The sequence below is a fragment of the Siphateles boraxobius genome, unplaced genomic scaffold, assembly GCF_051911475.1.
Source record: "Siphateles boraxobius isolate OS27281-9 unplaced genomic scaffold, OSU_SipBor_1 26, whole genome shotgun sequence".
Classification (NCBI taxonomy): domain Eukaryota; kingdom Metazoa; phylum Chordata; class Actinopteri; order Cypriniformes; family Leuciscidae; genus Siphateles; species Siphateles boraxobius.
In genome coordinates this window covers 17735072-17757145 of record NW_027508876.1, presented here as the reverse complement: position 1 = coordinate 17757145, position 22074 = coordinate 17735072, and the positions used below count along the sequence as shown (strand labels likewise).

The 22074-nt window shown below is 38.5% G+C and overlaps 1 protein-coding gene across 1 annotated transcript in view; it reads right to left on the bottom strand.

Annotated features, from left to right (window-relative positions):
* The window catches only part of prex2 (phosphatidylinositol-3,4,5-trisphosphate-dependent Rac exchange factor 2), a 125757-nt gene extending 107934 nt beyond the window's left edge, over positions 1-17823 (bottom strand). The window contains exon 1 of the mRNA XM_077244580.1: positions 17384-17823. Coding sequence (XP_077100695.1) covers positions 17384-17521 — 138 coding nt within the window. The 5' untranslated portion in view covers positions 17522-17823. The remainder of the gene's footprint in view (positions 1-17383) is intronic.
* Between the last annotated feature and the right edge of the window lie 4251 nt (positions 17824-22074).

The window sequence follows — 22074 nt, the reverse complement described above, 5'->3', positions numbered from 1 at the left end:
TTAACATTTTTATTTTTATTTATCATTAATAATCTTTTTTTTTATTAATCCTGCACAATTATCTGTATATGTATCATTAAATTAGATTCTCCCTTAGTCATTCATTTGTTCTTTTTCCAGACAGATGATGAACAGTCCAGCCTCCTCCTTCATAAACCCACACCAGGGCGTCTGAGGAAATGGCCTGTGCTTTTCTTCCTGTGGAGGAAAAACTCAATTTACCAGGGCCTATTTCTGCACAACATCAACAAAGCCTGCATGCCATGAGAGATTTTTGCTTTGTGACAGTGTGAGACCTTATACCAAATTTGGGGAAAGACAACACAAGCAACAACACAGGCTTTTCGTGTAGGATCCAAAGAAGAGTATAAAACAAGTCTGTGTTTTATGGTGGCTAATAACACCATCAGGATCCATCCGAGCCTCCGCAGACCCCAATGGGAAACATCCACAGGAAACAATTACTATAAATACGTGCCCTGGGAGCTAACATGCTGGTTTGGGACATGCTAAAACCTCATGAGTGCATGGCCTTGTCTTTGTTTTTATTAACAAAGACAAGTTTTTTCCACAAACGCCTACTTGTCTAGGTGCATTTAACCCGCTTTTATCATGCATCTTAAACCTCGGACAGACAGACACCACAAAGCACTACACCCTGCAGAGAATTGGTTTTTGGAGACAACCTGAGACACTGGCTTATAGGGCTGGGGGTGGATATTGATTGACTGATTCTTAAAAAACAAAATTAATGGAAGGCAGTGATTAGGCTACACAGTGTTTCAGACTGATTCAAACAGGACCACCTTTTGAAAACTGGCTTATAATAGTCTTGTTCATAAATCGGAGAGTTCATAACTGCGGTTCCAAAGTTATTAGCATAAATATGAGAGCAACTTTCAGCTGTTGGTGGTGCTAGGTGGTTTGACTTTGAGAGACTCCAAATTTGCTGTGGTTAATGTTCAGACTGTCCTCCATGTGCCAAGTTTGTATCTGTGTGACAAAAAAAAGAGTCATACTACACTGGTCATGATGTATCTTTTTGATTGAGTAAAAAGAACCACTTCATTAGAGTCATTAGTTCGTGAATCAGATTACACTGGCTGGGCTGTATGTTTTTGATCAACTAAAAAGAACGGTTCAAAAGAGTCATTTGTTTGTGGACTACACTGGTCACACTGTATGATTTTAATGACTTTTAAATGAAGAATGTTATTATTCTTAAAATCTAATTTGTACCAATCCCAATAGATTGTATGTCTCTGAGCCAAGCCTTCCTTAAATAGTTAAACATCTTAGTCAATCCTAGACCCACTTGACTAGCTTTTTCAGAAAGTTTTGCAGGTGAACAGTAATGGCGCTTTTCCACTGCATGGTACGGTATGGCTCGGCTCGTTACAGGTCACTTTGTGGCGCTTTTCCACTGCATGGTACGGTATGGTACGGTACGGCTCGCTTCGGCACGCTTTAAATGGTACCACCTCTGTTGAGGTTCCAAGCATACCGTACCAATACTAAAATGTGACGTGAAAACACTGCAGATCACTGATTGGTCAGACAGAATGGTCACTACCAGAGTCATTGTATTTGAGAGACATCAAACCCACTAGATTTAAATAGCCAGTACCAGCCACCGCTGTAGCACCTGTTTTAAAACTACTTGCTTGACTTGCTTGAAGAATAAAGAAAGAAAAAAAACTTCCAAAAAAGAAATGGCTGCATCGTGGTCAGTGGATGAAGGGCAGACGTTCCTTTCGTTGGTTGCCGAGGAGCAGATAAACTATAACAATCAGTCTATAATTCCACCCACTTTGAAGCAGTACTAAATGCAGTGAAAAAGCAAACCGAGCTAAAGCGAACCGAGCCGTGCCGTGCTGAGCCTAGTCGTACCACGCAGTGGAAAAGCGAAGCAAGCCGTCGAACCGTGCCGCACCGAGCTGAACCGTACTGGGCCGTACCGAGCCTACCATGCAGTGGAAAAGCGCCATAAGGCTATACTGGTCCTCCAGCTAAAGAGGCACAAAGCCAGACTGGAATTGTTCTTTTTTTCTTATGTTTGAGAATAACTGACATGTGACACCAATAATTTTAATCCCACTGCAGCTCGTGAAAAGGATATGAGGAGCGATGGCTTGAGGGCCATGATTGTGTTGTATCAGCTCCCATGACAAATTGTCAAACTGTCTCAATGACAAACAAATATGCAGTGTGAATAGCATATTCAGAATTTCAAAATGCTTCTACATCTACACATCTCCTTTTATTATATTCATAATAGCTAATTCAATGTTACTGCATGTGCATTTCAAAGCTTATTGTTGTGTATCAAGGGGCCAAAATCCCATTACAGACTGGCATCTGAAAGCCCATGGTGACAAGCATAATTTTAAACTGCACGTATCAAGCTCAGTCAGCATGCGTGGTACACACGACTGTGCAATTGATTTGAATTTTGTCTAGGGTTGTCCAAAAAAGCCATTTTTACTGGATCTGATGCTATTGGGGATCTTAGAACCTCAGAATTGGTCGCAATTGGACGCTGTCAGCGGAGGGAAAGAGAAAAAACAACTTTGTCTATCCTTTTGGAAATCCCTAAAGACAGCTTGAATGTCAATGAAAAGGCCCGACCAAAAGTGCCCCCTCCAAGTGTTCTGGGATCAATGCCATCTTTGTGTATGAATGAACAGTGGCCCTCACTAACCCCTTCAGCATGCCAGTCACTCCGCTGGAGGCCAGTACTAGTTAGCGAGTACAAGAGACAGGGAAGATGGCACCAGCGGTCTGTCGCCGATCACAGTGGAGCCACAAAGGACAATCCTGCAAAGGTTTGAGGTGAATCAGACTTTGGAAGGCATCATGGAGTCTGTCAATGAATAAGAATTGGGGCTTAGCTTTAAAAGCTGCACTTGCGGTTTCCAGTTCCAGGCGCTAGCCTATAACTGATCCGTACGATGAAACAGTGCTCACTCAATTTGTCACCTGGGTTTGGATGTTTGATTATGCGCGGATTGAATAACAAATCAGAGATAAAGAAGCACTGCAGCCAGGATTGGCAAAGAATTGACAATATCCTCAAGATGTTTTAAGCATTAGGTATCTTAATACTGTAAGTCATGATATTTTACATGCCTTTTTACAGACCCCAGCAACATGTGCTAATACATGTGTATACACTACCATGCAGAAGTTTAGGGTCAATACATTTGGCATTACTTCTGGCATTTGGAATATTTCTATCTCAACGATGGATTAGACTTGTGGCACAATTTGCATTATGCTAAAAACAACAGCTGGTATACCTGATGTCTACATCCACACACATGCTGAAGGAAAAGGAACAGATACCGACTAACTGCTATGTCATAGTAGACTTGAAATTAAGGTCTCTGACTTATAAAATTATCAAGTTACAAGTGCTGCCTCAGAAAACGAGAATGCAAACATCATGTGCGTCACAGAAATATGGCTCAGATTCAATGTGGTTTCACCAGACATATTTCAAGCAGAGAGAATCATGAGCGTAAGCAACAAGAAAGTAGGTGGACTTGGCTATTTTGTAAATAAAAAATTGTGCACCTCAAAAAAACATATTATTGTAAATCCAGACTGGCGGCCTGTCTTGTCTTGTTAAAATAGAATAATATTATTTTTACAGGTAATATTTTATTTAAAGGTGGGGTATGTGATTTGGAAAAAGACCGGCAGATTTTGAAAATACACAATTCAATGGTCCTACCTTCTTTCCCCCAACCCTGGCCCTTAATCTACCCATTCGAAGAACATGGACGCGCAATCATGCACAAGCGAAAACACAGATGCGCGAGAGATTGTAATGACGATTTACTACTAATCATGGAACCGGCTTTACTGACGAGATGCGCATGCGTCACGAGCTTTGAGTATTCGCACGAAGGGGGTCACGAAGGGCTGATTGACGAACTTACTGTCCAATGATTCTAGGTGGTCTTGAAAATGATTGGCTGGAGTTTTTCGTGTCCTGCCCGTTCCACAAATGATTAAATTGCTTAATTTTCATTTCAGTGCTTCTAACTCAGTGGCTGTAAGTGGGTTAGGAATAGGATTTCAAGTTATTTTGAAACAAATGGACAAAAAACAGAATCACATACCCCACCTTTAACAGATATTTTACACCTTGTTTGTTCTAAAAAATTTCAAAAGTTTAGTACAGTCACGCAACACACCAATAATGTCAGGACAACCAGCAGTAGGAACAAGCAACCAACAGTACATCAACCTGGCGACCTCCAGCAATAAAACCACTGTCAGCGGGAACAGGGCTTTACCTATGTACATTTGTTATATGATAACGTTGCTTTGCCACCTCATATCTCATACAAACCTGTCGGTTGCACCAGCTGGACGTTTAACCCTGTTATAAGACTAGGCTGGATGTAAAATGCATTTTAAGTCCTGCAAAGAATTAATACCTGTTGCACCATCTAGGCATTTCGCACGTCTGAGACTAAAGGTCCTTGCACACTGAGTCCAAAATTTTCGTATGCGTTTTTTCGTGTTTGTCATTTTGTCATTTGTCACGCATAGAAACCTTGCACACTGAGTCCAATGCGTATTAATTAATCAGTTGCAAATCAATACAAAATGAAGTCTTCAAGCAGTGAGGATGATTTTGTTGTCCTCACTTCTAAAAAAGAGAAAAAAGAGGAAATATTGGGTCAGTGGCTCAGTATAATGCTTTGCCAGCGATACTGGAGCTACATATTAAAAAGAAGACCACCGATTTTCGTAAAACCAATTGGTCCTGAACAGTCTTGTATTTTGGCGCTCGCTTTTACTGTGGCTCTGAATTGTCAAAACACCTCTCAAAATGCTTGCTACGGGTCAAAAAACTGAAAATTTTAACTCGATCCAACAATTTTTTATGACGGACGTAAGTTGCGGAGGCAGCGTGTAAGGGTCCTTGCACACCGAGTCCGAAATTCTTGTCTGAAATTTCCGCACGTTAAAAAATAAATACGACCTCACGTTGTGTCAATCACATTTACACACTGACTCCGAAACTTTCGTCCGTCAAAAAGAAATTTGGATCGGGTTCGATTTTCTGTGTTTTTCGTAAATATTTATCGGAAGGCTGCAGCGTAGAGCTTACACCTACATTTTTTATGTCCGCTAGTGCAACCAGCCCCAGAAGTGTGAGGAAGCACACGATGAGAAGGCTTTGTGGGACCGTTAAAAGGAAGCACTTTGATGTGCTATCCAGGATATTGTGGAACTCGGTGACTGTACTACACACTATTTCAACTTTCACACAATGATTGTGAACTGTTTCCACAACAACAAAACAAAATAGCAAAGGGTATCAAGGACAGATTTGATTTATAATGGCCGGTCGGTTCCTTCTTCACTTCCGCCAGCTCACCGTTTCTAGCCCTTCACTTTTACTCAACTTCCATGTGCACTTTACACTGGATTTTCACCTACATTTCTCCTTTGGGATTCAGACATTTAAAGAAATTCCAAGAAATGAGAAGGCTGAGAAGGATTTGAGAAGAAATCCCAAATAACATGCCACTACAATCATGTAAATAATATATTCTGATCTTCTACAACTATGCCTTGAGATCAACATTTAAAAAATGCCTTGAGTGTACAGAACTCAGAAAAACGAATCAATAAAAAAAAGAGAAATAAAACAACAAAGTGAAAATTTCAAATAGCACACTTTAAAATCTCCATGAAATAGTATTTGCAAATAGCAACCCAGTTTACTCTTCTGTAATAGAAAAAATGATAATGGAATTTTTTTTGAAAAATGCTAGCAGAAAAACCTCATAATCGATTCACTATACCTCACCGTGTATATTAATCTGACAAAACATAAAATAAACATTTTACTCTGAAAGACTGAAAAATATGTATTTTTGTAAGTAAAAATTAATTAACAAAATTTATAAGAAAAGTCTATAAATATGTTGTTGGTTTTTTACAGTCAATTTCTGGGTTCAAATTGATATCATGATGGCTTCATATGGTGGAGCAACTGCAACCTGATGTGTTGCTATTTCACATGACCATAGATTGCCCCATATAGATGCTGACACTTGCCCACGTACAATCATTTGAAATGCCACCTGGCCATGCAAAGATGCTTCATTCACCATCTCTTGGACTATCAGCCCACATTAAAAACTCATAGGAGACAAAATATCTCCCAAAAAATATCACGATGACCCATGATATATTCTAAAAAAAACAAAAAACATCTGACCATTGGTTTCTTATTCAGATGCTGTCTTCCAGAGACTGATCTGAGACAGATGCCCTGGCATCGACTCTAGTCGTATGGAGCAGCCCGTGTGCCTCCACAGCCAGCTCTATGTGCAGGGGAAGCAGAGCACAATGTAAAAGGAGGGGAGGGGCAGGAAGGAAGGAAATCCTGCTCACACTGACACAAAAGCTAAAGGAACTCAACGGCCAGAGCCCCTCGTAGTCCCTTGTGCACTCACAAACATGACACACAAGACTGCACACCAACGCAATGGGACACAGATGGATGCAAGTGTAAAACAATTTCAAAAACACAGAAGAGAGTAATTATCGGACATGCCTGAACATCACTATATATATAAAAAAATGTATTGTGCTAGTTCCAGGAGAACCAAATCAATTGATCCCCAGAAACATAAAATTGATGGATGATGTGAATTGAGAGGAAATCTCGGAGGGCCATAAACTAAATCACTTCAGTCTTTTTAAACAGTGTGGGATTTAGCCACAGCCTAATGATGGAGGGTTTCCACAGGTGAATAGACGCTTCCAGCTAAATCACGGAAACAAACAACCTAAAGACCCCAACAGCAGGAAGGGCACAATTCCTCCCCACCAGCGACAACTTCCTTGTTCTTAAGCACCATCATGTAAATTCAGACAGAACGCCGATATTCACCTTTAAATTCCCCCAGGGGCACAAAAAGCCTCTATTCTCTTCCATGAATCGGACTGTCACAGGAATAGAAAAATAGCTGACACATTTTGCGCTCATGCTGTGCATTTGGAATGAGGCGAGCCACCCCGAGCCTCAGGGAGCTAGTTAAGCATACTGCTTAAAAAGAGCTCAGGATAAGATAAAGGAAAACCTCTGCTGGTTATAACGTCTGTCTGCGGCGCATAAGAACTCCTCAGACCATACAGTGGAAAAAGAAAGCCGAACTCATTAGCAAGATTGGAATCTTAATGATCCTCCATGTACCAAGGGGAAAATACAACTCCCTGTAAACAAAGTATTGGTACATAATGGATGGAACATATGCAGGAGATAAAGTCTGTAAAAAAAAAAGTCAAGTGACAGGGATAAAAAGCATGTTTAAAGTGAGAAAGTGATACTCCAAAAAGGAGTTTTGCAAACATTTACCACTTTTTTCTACTTAGTGTGTCAAATACTTAAATGAGGATTAATTATTTTTATCCTCTTTATCTCTTTTCTTTTATCTACATTAACTCTGTCCCGGTAGCGTTTTTTTTTTATTATTATTATTATTAAATTGCCAGCTAAAAAAAATATATTGGGGTCCATGAAAAGTTTGTGAAATTTATCAAGAATGCTGGTGATGTTTGATAATTTTCACAAACTTTTCATGGCCCCCAGACTATTTTGTTGTATATACTGTATATCTGAACATGCAATATGTCAAAGAAAGAATGGTGCCTCTGCTTTTAAACACAAAACTCGTTTAATTTTAGCTAAACAAATTTTTTTTATCAACACTTAAATGTGGGTAAGTTTCATAAAAAAAAAACATTTTAAGCAACAAACTGAGAAAAACGCATTTTTGTCAAAGACTACATCCAAAACAGATTCAGTACGATGATCAAATAATATAGAAGGAGAAGATCGAGTCCATCAACAACCCAAAAGCTTGCACAGTCCTACAGTCCACTTCCTGGGTATGACATTTAATTCTGTAACATTAGGCATTTTTGATTTATATGATGTTTAATGTTGATGATCATATGCATCTGCTTACATATGCAATCGCTTGATTCGGTTTCTTCTTCACATGTCTCTTGATCTGAAGTTTCTGTACTCTTTCAGAAGATATGTAATAGTGCCCCCTACCATATAACAGTGAAAACACGGAAAGCCGGAAAATTCCATCAATGGCGGGGAAGCGTTGTCTCATGGAAATATCTGTCAATGGCGGTGAAAGGATCAATAACATACACTACATACAGTTGGAAAGACTGTCATTCCACTGAAAATGAAACAATCGGAATCATTAATTTATCATTTTTTTTTTTCATATATCAGTGGCTGTTGACCGCACCCACTGCAAATGTTTTTCATCTTCAAAAACACAGTTGAGACTTTTTTCACTTTTTTTGATTTTTTGAGACTCAAAGGTGTCAAGCAAAGTCTTAAGAACAAATGTTTGGGACAAAAGAAATGCCAAACACCGATTCGAACAATAAAAAGTGTCTAAAACAAACTAAATATTGAGAGCAAAACATCTTGAGACAAAAAAATAACTATGAGTTTTCATCAGTGAGAAATGGGGGAAGAGGGCATGATGATCAAGCCCACAAGTCTCCAGAGCAACAGATGGATAAACCAGGATACCAAGAGGAAGAGGTTAAGGATGGAGAACTGTGACCCCATGGGACGGGGTTGCAAGGTTCACTGCCTGCTGGTTAAAGATATGAAACCCTCCCTTTAGTATTAGTGCTTGTCATGTGACAGCAACAAATCAACAGGCCTCAAACTGAATAAACATAACAAGGGAAAAAAGAAAACAGAGCAATTTAAGCATATACCTATATTGTCTTTGGCTAAAATAAAATAAATACATTAATTGTTTGTAAGAATGTGATGCAATGTTTGCCTCAGGCATAACTCACCACCACACTGTGGGTGGTTGCAAAGGCATTGCTATGCAATTCTTAACGTGTTACAAATGTTTTAGCATGCTATGTGGTAAAATTGTATATTTTTGAAAAGAGTAAAGTTTATGTAAGTGGTCTGAACAACAAGACCCATTTACACTTGGCAGAGTCAAATTTGGTGCATCTTAAACCACTGACTGAGTGACTGGATACATCTCAAAAGTGTCATTTATACTTAGCCTTGTCCTGATCTGTAAAACTAAAAGTCTATGGAGTGATCAAGCGTAAATACCCCATTAGGCATGTGCTTAATTATTTAAGCCAGCACAGCACTAGGTTTAATTTGTGTTTGTGGGTAAGCTGCATTCTACTCAGTCATTTTCATTCTAATCAGTCAAACAGTAGAAATCCTTATTGTCAAGTCATTTCGAAAACTGTGCCACATCATCTTCAAACAAATTTCTAAATAGACTAGGAAATGTCCACAGGGACTTTACAAACTTGTGTTTACCCCAAAATCAAAATAAAAGTAGTTGCAGTTTGTGGTGCAAAAACTCCTTTTGAAGTTTTATTATTAAGTCTTAAAAAAGTATATTGGGTGGTCAATTCCTCTAAACCCACAGGGTTGCGAAAGGAAAACGCTGCAGAGGGACCACTTAATCCAGAGCTTAAACTCCAGAGAATATATTATGCAGAGACATGGCTCTGTTTTTCTACTAAAGTAGGACATGAAAGCTTTGCCCCTATTCACTCCTGTTAGATTCGCTCTACAAGTACTCATGCATTCTCGTGCTGGTCAGTTGTACTTCTTATTTGCTTGGTCTCGTTTAAGTTGAGTGACTATATCATAAGCTCAAATGGCATATACAGTAAAAGAGCTTAGTAATAAGCTCAAATGGCATATACAATAAAAGAGCATAGTAATACGCTCTATTTCCCTCAGTGAGGCACTTCTTATAGAGGATCATCATTCTTAGCCTCCAGTTAACAAAAAATATTATATAAACATGATTATCTGAAACCTCTCACTATCAGATCTATATCGAGCTGTTACATAAGCCATATTAGGGATATCTCTGAAGATATCTTTTAAGAGACTTCCTCTGTCTCATGTGAATTGCCAGATACTGTTCTTGGCTAATCTGATAGCCAGACACAATTGTGTTGCATGCCAAGTAACTGTCAGTTGATGCAGCTGGTATTTTACACTAAATATCAACTCAACAACAGCATTTAAGAACAATTTCTCTCCAAGAACAAATTAACCATTTAGCGAGCTATTAATCCGAACTAGACAACCCTCCCCTGGATTCAAACAAGGCAACTTGTCCACCATTGTTCCCGAATTTCTTCTAACCTCCCTGGAATTCCTCCACCAGGAAATGTACTTTACAACAGAGGGCAAAGAGCCCAGGCTCTCACGTCACAGTCCCTCTCTTGGCAATACCTCCAGGCTGGTTCCACCGGGGAGCCACATTGTCTGGAAGCGACCCCCTTCATCTAATTCTCACAAACACAAAATGCCTTCTGTTTAGCATGGCACAGGTCCTCTGGGCCCTCCAGGCCATGAAACACCACCCCAGATATCTATTGTCCTCTACCATGAACTGTTGTTATCGTCCAACTTCACTTCTGCAGAAGCTTTCTTTAGCCTTCCGAGCCTAAAACTCTTCCTTTTTTTTTGTCCAGACATTCAGGAATTCTGTTTAAGGCACATGCGCAAGAAGTTGAAAGTGATCAGTCACAGACCTGCAGCGGCACCTGTGGAGGCTTTGATCCTTGAGAGCATGTGGGTGATATTTCCCAGTAACTTGGATTGATAAAGTTCCCTCCTTGACCTCCTAATCACACTCTAGGGTACCACGGCAAGCTTTCTTCTTCAACTCACTTTTTTCCACTTCTGTTAGAATTAAGACATTATGCTTAGCGCAGGCAATAAAACAAACTGAAATGTTTGGCCGGAACTGCAACCCAATTGGGAATAATCAAAGTAAACTGGAACTTTTAAAGTGCTCAAAAACTGTCCAATTATAACATGGCAAGGAGTCTCAGAACATATCTCATAAACTACTGGATACAATGAAAAAATAGTTGTCCTTTGACTACATCCAAATGTGGTCCGAGTGATCCGTCATCTGACCTGGTTAATAAAATAGTTATAATTCATTATTCACAAGTTCACACTTACAAATAATCAGATGTAACAAGAGGTATGAGTATTTGGCGTGCTGTCCGAGGGGAGGACTCCAAGCTCGGAATTTTGGCCCAAACCCAGAGTTCTCCACCCATATCTCTGGTTAGGATAGTAACCAGGTGAGTGTGAGGAGATGATGTGGTGGTGGGATGTGGAAAACTGTCAATGAACATAGGTGAGTCGGCTCTGCATATATATTTGCCTCATCTCTTGCTGATTGGTTAGGCAATTTGAGCGTGTTCCTCCCGAACTTTGTTAATAAAACATAATTTCTGGAGGTCACCTTATACTAGGGTTGCCAACTTCAGAAAAGGAAAATACCGGACAATCGTGGTTCTTTAAAGGAAAACAAGGGACACCCAAAATATTTGTAATGTATCACACAGTGTTTGTCATTTCAGTGTCTGCAGTTAAGTATGTGTATAAAAGGTCCTCAGACACAAACACATTTGTTTTGCTTAACCTATTTTGTAAGTTAATTCTAAAATATAATTTAATGTCATACAAAAAAGTGTCATATTACACACAAACCATCGTTCAAAATAATAGCATTTATCAGAAATAGAAAGCTTTTGTAACATTATACACTACAGTTCAAAAGTTTGGGGTCAGTAAGAATTCAAAAAAAAAAAAAATGTTTTCAATGAAATTAAAGAAAGTAATAGCCTACATTTATTCAGCAATTATGCATTAAATTAATCAAAAGAGACAGTAAAGACATTTTTAATGTTACAAAAACTTTCTATTTCAAATAAATCTCCTTTGAAATTTCTATTCATCAAAGAATCCTGAAAATGTTTTTTAAACATAATAATCAAATGTTTCTTGAGCACCAAATCACATCAGCATATTATTCCCTCAGATATAGATTTCATGTCTTCTTGCGTAGCTGGATGAATATTGGACTCATGAACAATAATCACTTTGTTTGAATTCGCCAAAACTGATTTGCCGAAATCAAAACCTGGACAGTGAAAGGGATTTGCCGTTAGCTTGAGTACGGATCAAACCGGGAACGACCAGACAGCAGAGGATTCTGTTCACAAATCAAACAATGATTTGTCCCAAAAGAATGATTAATTCTCAATCTAGAGTTTGTTATTTGTATGGTCTGATGCGCAGGGTAGGCTGTGATTGGATGATGACCGGGGTCATGATCATTCTCAAGTGTCGTGTTGCTGTTGTATCAGTCAGCGGTTAGATAAGCATAGCAGTCAATAAACAGGACAAGGGAGGTCACGTACTGGACAAAAAAATTAGGCCCAATATACGGGACGTTGCGGCTAATACGGGCATGTAAGCATGTGAATGTGCATGAAAGGTGGGAAACGGGTCACTACAACACACACAGTGCCTTGAACTGTCACCTAACTCCATAGGTCTTCAAAAGAACCTCAAGATATATACAGGTCCTTCTCAAAAAATTAGCATATTGTGATAAAGTTAATTATTTTCCATAATGTAATGATAAAAATTTAACTTTCATATATTTTAGAATCATTGCACACCAACTGAAATATTTCAGGTCTTTTATTGTTTTAATACTGATGATTTTGGCATACAGCTCATGAAAACCCAAAATTCCTATCTCAAAAAATTAGCATATTTCATCCGACCAATAAAATAAGTGTTTTTTTAATACAAAAAATGTCAACCTTCAAATAATTATGTTCAGTTATGCACTCAATACTTGGTCGGGAATCCTTTTGCAGAAATGACTGCTTCAATGCGGCGTGGCATGGAGGCAATCAGCCTGTGGCACTGCTGAGGTGTTATGGAGGCCCAGGATGCTTCGATAGCGGCCTTAAGCTCATCCAGAGTGTTGGGTCTTGCGTCTCTCAACTTTCTCTTCACAATATCCCACAGATTCTGTATGGGGTTCAGGTCAGGTTATTGGCAGGCCAATTGGCAGGCCAATTGAGCACAGTAATACCATGGTCAGTAAACCATTTACCAGTGGTTTTGGCACTGTGAGCAGGTGCCAGGTCGTGCTGAAAAATGAAATCTTCATCTCCATAAAGCTTTTCAGCAGATGGAAGCATGAAGTGCTCCAAAATCTCCTGATAGCTAGCTGCATTGACCCTGCCCTTGATAAAAGACAGTGGACCAACACCATCACTGACTGTGGGTACTTGACACAGGACTTCAGGCATTTCCTTCTCCCCAGTGTTCCTCCAGACTCTGGCACCTTGATTTCCGAATGACATGCAAAATTTGCTTTCATCCGAAAAAAGTACTTTGGACCACTGAGGAACAGTCCAGTGCTGCTTCTCTGTAGTCCAGGTCAGGCGCTTCTGCCGCTGTTTCTGGTTCAAAAGTGGCTTGACCTGGGGAATGCGGCACCTGTAGCCCATTTCCTGCACACGCCTGTGTACGGTGGCTCTGGATGTTTCTACTCCAGACTCAGTCCACTGCTTCCGCAGGTCCCCCAAGGTCTGGAATCGGTCCTTCTCCACAATCTTCCTCAGGGTCCGGTCACCTCTTCTCGTTGTGCAGCGTTTTTTGCCACACTTTTTCCTTCCCACAGACTTCACACTGAGGTGCCTTGATACAGCACTCTGGGAACAGCCTATTTGTTCAGAAATTTCTTTCTGTGTCTTACCCTCTTGCTTGAGGGTGTCAATGATGGCCTTCTGGACAGCAGTCAGGTCGGCAGTCTTACACATGATTGCGGTTTTGAGTAATGAAACAGGCTGGGAGTTTTTAAAAGCCTCAGGAATCTTTTGCAGGTGTTTAGAGTTAATTAGTTGATTCAGATGATTAGGTTAATAGCTCGTTTAGAGAACCTTTTCATGATATGCTAATTTTTTGAGATAGGAATTTTGGGTTTTCATGAGCTGTATGCCAAAATCATCAGTATTAAAACAATAAAAGACCTGAAATATTTCAGTTGGTGTGCAATGAATCTAAAATATGTGAAAGTTTAATTTTTATCATTACATTATGGAAAATAATGAACTTTATCACAATATGCTAATTTTTGGAGAAGGACCGTATATATATATATATATATATATATATATATATATATATATATATATATATATATATATATATATATCAACCACAACATGTACAGTATCATCTGGTTGTTCATTTAGACAAATAATTTCAGACTTCAGAAAACTCGAAGCGCATTTCATGCTCTCTTTTGCTCCATTCAATTTTAGATCAATATTTAGCTTCAAACTTTATTGAATAAGTGATTAGTCACTTATTTCCTTATTTAAACATGTTTTGCTTATGTGCCTAAAAAAGTATGCATTACACAAACAGAAAAAAACCTGCCTTCGATTCCCCTGTTAGGCCAAAGAGCTCACAGTATTATATTCCTCCAGCAGAGGCAGAAATGATATTAGTTGGTAGAGTCCCACAGTTTGCCTTCACTTTGGACCACAAGCGCTGTGATTGATTGGTCTGCTAGAACCGCTCCCTCAGGTAAAATAAAAAAATCTGTGATAGCGTTGCATATGTAGAGGCTACGCCATAGGTCCAACACAGTGTAAATCAGCCTTTACTATGAATGGGAGAAAGTGCAACACACAATGTGGCAAAAACAAGTTCTTTGTGAAGGGGAGGTAACATTCCACTTTTCGCTCCAATGACAAGTTTGGTGAACTCTGAGCTGCAAAATCGCATCAAGTGAAGACGTGTGACCAGTAGGATATCGATACGTCAAGGCATAATATCTGCTATTGTTACAATCCGAAGAATTGTAACGTGACATCATATCACGACCGTTGCAGTGTCCGAAGAAATTTTGCATGCTCAAAGTCTAGTGTTACTGTGGCTTGAACTGGCCCTTAGAAGCTCCGGTTCCAACCAGTGTTTTTAAGTCCAGTCAAATTTTTAAAATGTATTCGAAAGCTTGGCGTAGAGTTTTGGAGAATTTGATGTTTCCAATTCAAAGAGATAGGAGCTGCACTTGCAAATGCGAGTGGCATTTCAAAGATGGCCGCCGAGTGAAATTACTTGTCTTAAAGGGACTTTGCCAAAACTCAGAGATGTCATGAAAACATTTCTCATCAGATTCTTCCAAGACCGAATTCTCCAAACAATGCGGTCCACAGTATATGCTTACTGTATGTCAACATTTGTGTCTATATTAATTTTAAGAGAAACATCTGAGCCGAAATGGATACGTTAAAAAAGGCAACTGAGAGCTAGTTTCCTGAGCTACAGTATAAAATATCTAAGCAACAAACTTTTATCTCTGTAATCCAAACATTGACTGCGGGTCAACGGGAACTGGAGAAAAGTGCACCAATTCAGAAAAAAAATCAAGAAGCACACATTAAATTGAGACAAATTATTCTGGGCTTTTCTTCTTAGTTAGAGCTTCAAACCAAATCGATCAGCAGGATTGACAGGCCTGGGTTTTGAGGTTCACCGCAAGACCTCTGTTGCTGCGCATTTACTACAAGCACACTAAACAGACGCGTTCAGTTCAGCCATCTGAACTGTAAACGAGCGACACGACAACAAAACAAGAATTTTTCTAATTTTACAGGTGTCCTGGGTGTATGACCACTCATCCAAATGATGAAGCCCTTAAACGCACATATTTTTGCAAATAAGCATAGGGGAGAGTGGGGCACAACCTAACCCATTTTGGTTTTGGCTCAATTACAAAAAATAAAAATTATTAAGTTAGATTGATCTTTTTTTTTACACAAGTAACATCTCTGCTACAAATGAACACTTTTCTAGGACCTACCATTTTCGTAAAGTTGCACTGAAAGTGACAGAAGTGCAAATGTTACAACTTACCCAATATGCAGGGTTAATTGTAACAGACAGAGGGGTTAGTTGTAACACTTCTGTGTAACACACATAATTCAGTACTATTTTATCTGTAGTTTGATATTGTTTGTACATCTGTATATATAGATATCCATACATCCATCCCTCATCCAATCATCCTTCTATTACATTTATTCATTTTTCATTTTAGCTGACGCTTTTATCCAAAGCGACTTACAATTGCTATATTTCAGAGGTCGCACGCCTCTGGAGCAACTAGGGCTTAAGTGTCTTGCTCAGGGACACATTGGTGTCTCACAGTGGATTCAGTGGATATTATGGATCAATGTCATGGATAGAGATATATGAAAGGGCTGCGCAGTTTTGCAATAAATTAATAAATAAAATCATCAAATATTGTAATTGCTATTGAATTATATTTTATTAAATTCAAAATTATTATTATTAATAATAACAGTAATAATCACACTCAAAATCACATTTTAAAGGGTTTATTGCATGAAAAACAGGCTTTTTAATAAATAAACAAGTGATCAATGCATAGTAAACAAATGTGGGGAAAAAAATTCCAACTTTGTTCGTGAAAATCCAACAAAGTTAAATGTGTAACAATAAAATAAATATATAAATAAATACTCAAACCTGAAAAGTTGTGTGGCTCCCTGTTTTCATTTCATTATCGTTGTACACTACTAAAACTATCCCCGCGGTGTACAAAATATGTAGCTAACAGCTGCTAGTTGCTAAAGTTTCAAAATGAGTCAACAAAACTGTGACATACACAACCAACTCAGAAACCGAAAAAAAACGTATGATGAAAACATTTATTTCGAAAGAATTACAATCTTAACGAAATTTTATCAAAACTTTCAACACATCCGCGGGAGACCGTTTTCTGCTAGTGAGAGAAAAAGAGCGGAAACACAACTTGCTTGACCCTGACTAACTATGTAAAAGGTCCGTGTTACATTTAACCCCGCGTTAGGTTGTGGCCCGCGCTCCCCTACATGTTTAAACCGAGATGTAGCCTAACTGTTTCAACAGCTATAAAAGTATTTTCATCTTTAGCCAAAGACCCTAAAACTGATGGCTATAACCATAGACTGTAAAAAAATGGCTATAACCAAGGCAACAGTACGCTGCTCGCTCGCTCTCGTTTCAATATAACAAAAAATGTTAGGTCTATGTTTAAAAAGTATTTTAAATAACTGACGTTTAGTCAACTGTTACTGCTAGTAGAGGCAAATGGTAATTTGCGTTGTGCAACACGATATTAATAACAGACTGTGTCGGTGAATGTCGCTGCATAATTTGCAAATTGCATCCATTGCAATTTGTAAGTCTGTAGGGTACACACTGCAAGTTTACATAGCCTAGTTTAACATCACACCGTTCAGCACGAACTCACTGAATGTTCACGCGCAGTTCTGGACTCAAAGATGATGCGCGCGCTTGGGAGCGTTCAACTTTGTCGCGTGGGCAAGCCGTATAGATGGGATAGACTAGGCTACATATACACAATAATAATATATTAGCTAATGAAACAATTAACCAGGTCGCACTTACCGAGAGAAACTCCAGCGTCCCGACATAATCCCGTTCGGTCTTCAGAAGTTCGTTCAAAACATAAACTCTCAGACGAAGCTGTTTCTCTAAATCTTTCCCACTTTCGGCTCTGTGTTCGGCTTTGCTTTCCTCGGTCATTTCGATGGTATTCTTAAGAGTCTTCAGAGTTGCTGTAGGAGAAGTTTAAACGAACTGACACCGGTTGGAGGAGGTTTGAAACATGATTTTTTTTAAAGGAGCGGACAAATTCACCAGAACAAATGAACGCAATTCAAAAACAATCTACGAACCGGCTGCATTCAGAAGCAGCATCAAAGTCCAGCACTACTCTAGTCTACACGCCTGAGAAAAGTGTAGTAATGGCTTTTGGACTTCAATCAAAAACTTTGGTCAATGTGACTCCCAAGACCTTCATCCTAAATCCAGCCTCCCTCCAGCATGAAAAGGACAGGAAATAAATGGCTGGGAATTCGTGCCAGCACAGTGGGGAAATGTTGATGGCATTGGGGGTAATTACAAATGCAAGACTTTCCCAGACTCCAATATAAGTTATTACTTTGAAAATGAATGTCACTAAAGAGAAGAGTTATGTTAGTTATGTAAGAGAATGTAATGTTGTCATAAAAAATGTTTAAAATGTTTCACAGATGCACAGCATTGACATTTCTCCACTGTAATACAAATAAAAAATTATGAATGGTTAATAATTGTCACATCTCTAGCATAATATCATTCATAATATTAGCAAATCATTTTTTAAATACATTTTTTTAATATATAAATTATTCAGCATTTGCTGTGGTTTTCTGTTGACTGTATTGTCTTTACTTGAAGAAAATAAGTTATTTTTACCTTAACATAAACCATAAAAGTGTCAAACATGGCATGCATCAATGAATCCGTCTTTCCCTAAAATAATTAAAAAGTGAGATTGAAGAGAGTTAGAAAGAAGACTTTATGAGTATCATCAGGTATGTTCCCAGTTCCCACACTTCTTCACGTTCCATATTTGCAAAGATTCAAATTTACCATAAACCTATAAGAAACAATTAATCTCATTTTCTTGTTATTTAACACATTTAGTAAGTTTTTAATGCAAGAAACCCCCTTCAAATCTATAAAAGCTGTAAGGATGCCCTGGGTGATATTTGAGACTCAAGCATGGAGGTCTCTAAAATGTGGCCTGAGTTCTTGTATTCTAATAAGCATCCTGCTTACTTCCCTCTACAGACTAAGTGTTTGGCCTGTGCAGTGTCTGCCAAATTGAAATAGCTCAATAAAATTTTATCAGCCGAGCCAAATATTTAATACCGCACGTTTATTGACTCACTGAGCACAGTATCCTTCGGAGGAGCGCTGGAGTGGTCAAATCAGAGGCCATCAACTAGCCTGGGTTAAAATGTTATGATGTGAACTGATGCATGTTTAGTTTATGAAGACATGGGATCCAGCAGCATCAGAGCTGAGTGAGTGAGAGGATGTGACACTTCTTTATGGCTATCAGGCACTGCCATCTAGTGTTAGAAAATCGCTTTTACCCCTTGGTTTCAATGGGAAAAACAAAACATTAGAAATAGTCATGGAATGGGAAATGTGACTAACCTCTTAACAGCGGGTTTCTGTTTTCATATGTTTAAATAAAGGGTGATTATTAAATACTCTGTTTTGTTTGCTTGTCTTATTTTCGTATTTTTGTATTTGTATTTGCACTTGTTTTGTTTTGTTCAAATCTGCATGACTTGCACCTGCGCAACAATAGGTTTAAGAGCTTTTCAGTTATTCAGGAAACATTCAGACAGTGTTTCGCTCCAGTTTGAAACCAGATATACTTCACATGCTTGTCTTACTTCACAAAAAATTGCATTAAAATATTGAGAACACAAGAAGTAAAAATGCAAAAAAAGAAAAATTAAATAAACAAAGTAAAAATTTATTTGACTGATTTGACATTTTTTCCCCCATGGTTTCTATAGATATCGCGATATATCAATATCATGAATTACTTTGGCCACAATAACCGTGATGTGAAAAATCTAACATCGTGACAGCCCGTATATATATATATAGACGGTTTTATCGGACGAACGCGGGTTGCCAGGGTTACGTGCTGGCCCAAAGTTAACTTCCGGTCTGTTTGTTTATCGGTAACAAAGTAACCTTACTTCTATACTCTTTGTCGGCAATATGGCGCCGACTTCAAATGCAGTTAAAATTAAGGTGATGAGTAGACTGAAGTTGGGCTCAGGTTGTTGTGCTGTGGGATGCAACCTGACCTCTGGAACAAATACCTTATCGAAAATAAAAATGTTTCGGATTCCTAAAAACGAAGGGAGACGGCGAGCATGGATCACCACTGTGCGAATAGAGGCTTGGCAGCCAGGCAAGAATTCAAGGATCTGTAGCACTCACTTCGTTACAGGTAAAAAACTCATGATAAGCAACAGATAATAGCTAGCTGACCGGTAACAAACCTGCAATAGTTATGAATTAACTAAATTGATTACTACACACGTAGCTAACATTGTATAGATTAATTTTACACAGCAACGACAATGTTGTAGTTGATACGCTTTAGCTATGATTTAAACTAGCGTTATGATACCTGATATCTATCAAACATAAGAGCCACAATGTTTTTTCCATCAATGCTTTAGAAATAACCTACATACATTTACAAATAACAGTCGCCTTAGGCTTGTTCCCCTGGGGACATAAATACAATAATGCTGAATAAAGCTCTTGTAATGAAGCTTTAAATGAAGTACTAAATATGGACTTTTACTACATTTTCACTGATATATTTTATCTGTAAAGCAGCTTTAAAACAATGTGTATTGTGAAATAAATTTGACTGACCTAATTTCATTGTACTAGTAGGCTACCAATATTTTTTTTAATCAATAAGTTGTAATCAATATCATAGAAATGCACATGAAACCAGAAAAGTTATGGATTATGCAAATCATGCATGTATGATGCTTAGCAAGGTGCAATACTGTCAACACACACTGTTTGTCTTTATTTTAGGTGCGCCATCAGTGGACCCATGCCATCCAGATTATGTTCCATCAATTTTCGCTCATAAAAACACCATTGATGGTTCACCGAAGTTGGAGTGATACCAGAGGAGACCATGGCAGATATTGACCAGCTACAAAATGAAAATGTTGAATTAAAAATAAAAATGGCTTCACTGGAGAAGAAACTGGAATCTCAAGAAAAACGACTGCAAGATCATATGTTTGGCAGTCCGTCCGATTTTATTTTAAATGATGACAAGCACACTCATTTTTACACTGGTCTACCATCTGCTTCCGTGTTCTTCACCCTCCTCACTTACCTGACAACAACATGGAACACATCATCAACCATACTTACCCTTCCTGAGCAGTTTCTTGTGGTCCTGATGAAGCTTCGCCTAGGCTTAACTCATCAAGACCTCGCTTTTCGCTTCAGAGTGAGTTGTGGAACTGTCTCAAACATCTTTCATGAATGGCTCGATGTAATGGCTAAAGAGTTACAATGCCTTGTCCGGTGGCCATCCAGGAAAGATATCAGAAGAAATCTCCCCACCCTCTTCAAGACTACAGGTTTCCAACAAGTTAGATTTATAATAGACTGTACTGAAGTGTTCATTGAGAGGCCAACTAGTTTGCAAACACGGGCAGTCACATACTCCCACTACAAATCACATAATACTGTGAAGTTCCTTGTTGGTATTAGTCCAACAGGAGCTATTACATTTTTATCAAAAGTCTGGGGTGGTCGTGCTAGTGACAAGGCTATAACAAAAAATTCAGCGTTAATTGACCTTCTTGAACAAGGAGACCATGTAATGGCTGATCGAGGCTTCAATTTTCCTGAATATTTTGCCACCAAATGTGTTCGTCTTCTTGTACCAGCATCTACAAAGGGAAGAAAACAATTGACAGGATTAGAGGTGACACACTCTAGAAAAATGTCCCGAGTGAGAATCCACGTGGAAAGGGCCATAGGAAAACTGAAGACATTCAGAATTCTGCGGAACACCCTGCCAGTCAGTATGGTCAAACGGAGAAATGATAACAGTCTTTGCACAATAGATAAAATATTAATTGTTTGTGCAGCACTTTCAAATCTGGGGAAACCACTTGTACCAAAATAAAGCAGGACTTAACCACAACTTAAAGGGATAGTTCACCTATAAAAACACTCATGTTGTTCCAAACCTGCAAGACCTTTGTTCATCTTTGGAACACAAATTAAGCTATTTTTAATTACTTGGGCTGTCAATGGAGGGACAGAAAGCTCTCGGATTTCATCAAAAATGTGTTCTGAAGATGATCGAAGGTCTTACAGGTTTGGAACGAAATGAGGGAGAGAAATTAATTACAGAATTTTCATTTTTGGGTGAACTAACCCTTTAATTTGATATTTTTACCTATGGGATTACTTTTTTGTTATTAAATACATTAAAATACCAAACACATGCATTGATATTTGTAGTGTTGCACTTGTATCACAATGTTTCACATGGATCGTAATTATAAAATGAAATTATATATGCAGTAATGAACACCAACAACTATTGAGTAACTGATTTATTGACTGAGGAATAAAGTACTGTAGACTACGATTTCCGTTTTTAATGTATTTATGTATTTGATGTAAAAAGTGAAAAAGCTTGGTGCTAAAAAAGGCAGGAACAACCT